General features: G+C 33.4%; 1 protein-coding gene across 1 annotated transcript; it reads left to right on the top strand.

Moving 5' to 3' along the window:
* Positions 1–299: 299 nt before the first annotated feature.
* LOC134262298 (uncharacterized) lies at positions 300–4,500 on the top strand (the record flags this gene model as incomplete). Its single annotated transcript, XM_062744675.1, has 5 exons — positions 300–362; positions 2,128–2,330; positions 2,920–3,059; positions 3,891–4,003; positions 4,294–4,500. Coding segments are annotated over exons 2-5 (627 nt in total), but the record flags the coding sequence as incomplete, so codon positions are not given.
* Between the last annotated feature and the right edge of the window lie 1,136 nt (positions 4,501–5,636).

The raw sequence follows: 5,636 nt of genomic DNA, 5'->3' as shown, positions 1-5,636 counted from the left end.
TTATTTCCGATAAAAAATGATTTAAAGAAGACCTTTAAAAAGTTATTAACAGAAAAGTTAAGGAAATCAAAATTCTTTGAAATGTAAACACAAACAACTGTATCAAGTTTAGTATAATAATGAATTGATTATGTATAAAATATCATTTTGTGCTATAAACCACCCTGCAAAACTGCAATTTATTTTCAAAACCCTTTGTTTGCTTATCTGCAAACACTTGACATTGCTTCACAACTTAACGATTTTCCCTCTCTTATCTGTATTTACGTATATTTTGATTTATCTTTTTAAAAAAATACGACCGTTGCATGTGTTTACTTGTATTTCATTTCTCTTTTCCTCGACTTTGTTAATGTTATCAGGTAAGTTTTAATATATACATGTTGTAATAGTCTATTGAACATTAGAGTATATAACATTTAAAATAGAAAAAAATGAATACCTCAGAGCATTTCTCATTATATGTACAATAGGGAAAACATAAAGGTGTGCTCATCAAAATAAATCCTACAGACACAAACTTCCAACTTCTGTGTATCGTGTCTAGGGGCTAAGTCTCACGTTATTGCTAGGGTATGTGATTATGAATCAATTTTTGAATTGATTTTGCGAGAATGCAAAGGAACAAGCAACGGAGAAGCGCGAATTTAGATCCGAAAGTGGGAATGTAAAGGCGCCTTTAGCGTTTTCGCGTTTGCACCTTTGCATTCAGCTTTCTTTTTAGCAGAGCTCGAGATCTACTCTCCACCTTTTGAAGATAATTTTTGTTATAAAAAGAGTCTCTGAGGAGAACCAGCATATGCCTTCTTCAAAGGGGAGGTAATTGAGAGTTTGTGAAAAAAGTTCTTTCAAAACTCTTTTACTCAAAAACATTTTGCTGGAAAATGAGAAACTCATGTGGAATCATCATTTGGTAGTTCAGATACAAATGAATTCAAATCATGACCCCTCGCGGAAGGGTGGGGCACAGTAGGCGATCAAATTTACATAGGAATACATAGGGGGAAATTTTAAAAATCGTTAATCAAATTATGACCCACGGGGATAATTTGGGTCCACAATCATTAATCTAAAAAAGAAATTGATATTTAAAAATTTTCTTCTCAATTAAGAATAACAAAGCCATGATTTGTCATATTTATATGGAAGAGCAATCAAGTCTGTGTAAATCCCTTTTTTTTATGTCAACATGCAAAATAATTATGTCGACAAGTTACCAATCTCTTTAGAGAATCTAATTATTAGAATAGTGGTAAACGTACTAAGATGGCATATATCTGCACCCTACATGCAAGATAAACTATGTTAACAGGCAAGATAAAAATGTCATATTGCAAGAAGATTATTTCAACGTGCGAGATAATTACACATGTCTATATTTCAAGAAAATTATGTCTGCATGAAAGTTAAATGTACAAATCTTATTGAAGAAAATAATTTAAGTATGGGTAAAATCATAGGCGCCTGGGGTATGGACCCCCCCCTTTTCCAATTTTTTTCTTTTTAAATCTGGGTTTGAGTCACATTTTCCCAATTTTTCTATTCTAATATGCACTATATGTCATCAATAATGTAACTCTTTTGTCTCTATATAAGCTGATTTTAAATATATCGTTTTCGACTGATACATCTTTATATGTATCAGTCAAAACGACATATTTAAAAACAGCTTGTAGAGACAAAAGAGTTACATTATTGATAACATATAGTGCATATTAGAATAGAAAAATAGGGAAAAGGTGACTCAACCCCAGATTTAAAAAGAAAAAAATTGGAAAGGGGGGGGGCATACCCCAAGCGCCTATGGGTAAAATTACTTACAAATGCAACTTTCTGACATCAAACTTGCAAGATGCAACAATATATTAAAATAGAAGTCGGCATCACATGATAAGAAGAGTATTTTTATATTTTTAATATTATTGAAAAAGATAATGCCCTTTCCCTGAACTTGCTTCTAAAATAAAATCTAATTCAAGACACCACATGTCTTCATAATTCTGTGATACTTTTATTAGTTTTTAAATGCAAACAAAATATGGGAAGAATCCATCCTTAAGATTTGTCGTTAGAGATTTTTTTTTAAAGTTCAAAACTTAGCAAAAAAGTTTTTTTTTTTTTTGTTAGAAGGACCACTAGTCTGCAATTAGGCCTGGACTCTTTATGATGGACTCAACCGATGTCGACCTGTCACAGTTCCCACCTTACACAGTTATGTTGTGGAAAAAATTTATAGGAAACCCACAACTATTATATAATCTGTTTTGTACAAGCTATCCGTCGGACCGTGTTCTGGATATGACAGGAATTTGGATCAACTCAAAACTGAAGTAAGAAAGGGGGAATCTAATGGATGATTTACTTTACGGGTATAATTGGCCCATATGGTAGATTCTGAATATTTCATGGGGAAGGAAACTATCCAATTAATGTATATAAACATGAAATGGAAACCAGGAAGAAATCAATCAGCATTAGACTTCCAAATATAATTTCATTAAATTACACTGTTTCCAGGAATTCCTTACTCTTATTAGGTAATATATTGAAAGGATATGGAGATAACGAATAGTATTCAATCTTAAAGTCCATAAAACAATACAAAACAGGAGCAGAGCAAACATGGACCTCCAAAACATCAGAGATGGGATCAGGTGCCATGGAGGAGTGAGCATCCCCTGCTGACCGGTCACACCCGCCGTGTGCTCCTTGAAATATATGGAGCCAACGAACAATATTTCATTAAACAATACAAATCAGGGTCAGAGCACAATGCGAACATCAAAGGTGGGATTAGGTGCCATGGAGAAGAGTAAGCAAAGTATTAACGCTGTATTCAATTTATATACACATGTGCATTTTTTATATGAATAAATTAAGAAATTAACTCCATGTGCTTCATTACTTCCTTTATTACAGGGAGTTAAAGGTGGATAATTTAGAAGAACTACAGCGATTGAGAAATGATCTCTTGACAAAGCCTATATTATTCCACGTCAAAGTAACGCACCTAACAAGAAATGACCATGAGGGCGTACTTAAACCGAGGAGCTGGACAAGTAGGCTACTGAAAAATAGCTTTATATTAAAGAGATTAAATCAGCCTTATTTAAAGACACAATTTCTAAAATTTTAGGTCTTAATGGTCGGTGTGTTTACTTTGATTGCAAACATAGAATATTACACGTGTAAACAGTCGAAACCAGGAAATATTCTTATCCAAGGCACTTGATCACACCTCTGGTATATTCTTGGGATGCAATTGTAATGTTCAACATTTATATGTTGTTTTTTCCTTTGAAAATTGAGCAATGTTATTTTTACCTTCATTGTTTTTCAAAACGAATATCACAATTTTTATAATACGCACAAATCTTGCCTAATTATCTATTATTATTAATAATACGATTCACCATATTGTGGTTTAAATATGAATATAACGAACAGTTATCCTTAACAAGTCAAAAGTTTGCTAGTTTGAAGCTGCGTTAACACGGTCGGACCACTAAAATGTCAGGGGTGAATCAGCTGCCATGGAAGAGTAAGCATTCCCTGTAGACCAGTCAAACCCGCCCTGTGCTAAATACTGGGCAAACGTTAACGGTATCAGTTTACAATTAAGTGTTAATAATGGACTACAATTTAGCATGAAAACATTTTGAAAGTTCTTTGGTCGAGCCAATTGCTTTGTTAGCAAATACAATCAATCGTTCGTTCAAATGCTGATTGACGCTTCACATGCTAATTGATGGATTATCATTTACACATGATTTTCTCCGATCATGTCAAGGGGCACGTGGCGGGTGGGGCGTTCATCAGTGGGTACTTAGCCCTTTTGTTGTTTCAATGGTTAGCTCTACTACTGTTTTGTATCTTCGTCTTTTATGTAGAGCAGTTTGTCGTCCTCGTAAACACCAGACATCCATCCATTCGGGAAATCCTCTCACACAAACTCAATGAGATCACACAGAAAATGCAAGAGGGTGAAAAGTTCTGTCTAAAGGTAGGACATGGCCATGCCTTCTGGTTTCTTTTTGAAATTGTAAACCTTGAAGAAAACTTGATTGTTTGATACTACATGTGTTTCAATTCCCATCATAAAATGATCTTTTTTAATTGAATTCAAATTTCTTGTCTAAATGTATTTTTTATGTTTTAATGTTGATATTTTGTTTGAATTCTATTATCAAATTAAAATAACATTTTATAAGTCTTTTAACAATGATGAAAATTTAGAAGAGCATTCAGGAAGAATGACCATCACATGTTGATCTACCGGAGAACATTTTACAGCTGGATTTTGGTCCCCCCGTTCAGCAGTGGTTCAGTGGAGTGGTGGATCCATACTTTTACTGGGATAGTTCCCGCAGCAGCACTGACTTCGGGCACATGGAGATCTTTATCCACAACTACACCACGCCCATAAAGTGCTGTAGTGATCCGCTTTTAATCCTTCTCTGTTTTCCCTTCTGGTTGCTCTTTGGAGGCTCATGCTACTGGGTTAGTCAATTTATTTGTATAAAAATTATGATGATCATATTTGCTCTCATTTGGTTCATTTGCTACCAATGCATCTGCAAAGTCAGAGCAGGTAAACAGATCGATTTTAAATGACGGAAGCATATCTTTATTATTCCCCTTCAATGTTGGGTTAACTTTCCAATAAATATAACCAAATTGATATTCAAAAGGTCAGGTTGGTCTATTTATTCTCAGAAGGAGACCCACAAACATACAGGCAATCAATTACATGTATTAATATTGATATTTATCTTTTAAGGGATTTTCCTTGCTTTAGAATTTCAAAAATTGCCCTTGTAACATTTGCAAAATAACAATTCCAGAATATTCCAGATTGATTGTGAAGTTTTTAGAAATCCTTGTTAATTTCTGAAAGTATTTTGAACAGCTTATACAGTGATATATGTATTGTTGCGTTTGTATCTTTTCATGTTTTTTTTTGGGTATAGGGTTTCAAACTTGGATAAAATGGTAAAATCCTTCAAGTTAATTACAAATTGTTGCAAAGTTCTTGAAAAAGTGGAAGTTGATAATTGGTGCCATATGCTATTGAGATCTTAAATCTTCATGTTTCGCATATCTATAGCCCACCAGTTCTTTTTTTTTAAATTTTATATGTCATTTGTCGTCAATCTTTGTGCAATCATTTCGTTTGTTTGTAAGTTCTTCTCTAGAATTCCAAGCCAGTTCCGCCAAAAATTTTCCAAAAAGCAGCATTCTTGGGTAGGGAATTTAAATTTGTACAAATGAAGGGCCATTATCCTTTCATGGGGAAAATAAATTTTAGAGAATCTTTTCAAACTCTTTTTCTCAAAAACCTCTAAAGTTAGCAACTCATGACCCATTTTATGGACTACAAAAGCTATCAAATGTCAACAAGAAAATATCACAAAGAACTTCAAAAATATTTTCTTTTCAGAAAAATAAAATCACTGATGAGCCCTTGAAATCATGAAACCCCAGGTGGTGTTCATTTTTTAATTTCCAAAGTTATTTAACTATCCTAGAATGCTGACTTTCATCGGATTTTTTATGATTGAAATTATAAGCACGTTTATAACTATAAGTGAGTTTACCTCTATTTTGTACAGTACATGTAATAAGCTACTTTTTAA

The sequence above is a fragment of the Saccostrea cucullata genome, unplaced genomic scaffold (genome assembly GCF_032062105.1).
Source record: "Saccostrea cucullata isolate Sc308-1 unplaced genomic scaffold, CSIRO_AGI_Scuc_v1 ctg15202, whole genome shotgun sequence".
Lineage (NCBI taxonomy): Eukaryota > Metazoa > Mollusca > Bivalvia > Ostreida > Ostreidae > Saccostrea > Saccostrea cuccullata.
Note: the sequence above shows the minus strand (reverse complement) of the source record. Positions and strands in the feature narration are given on the sequence as shown.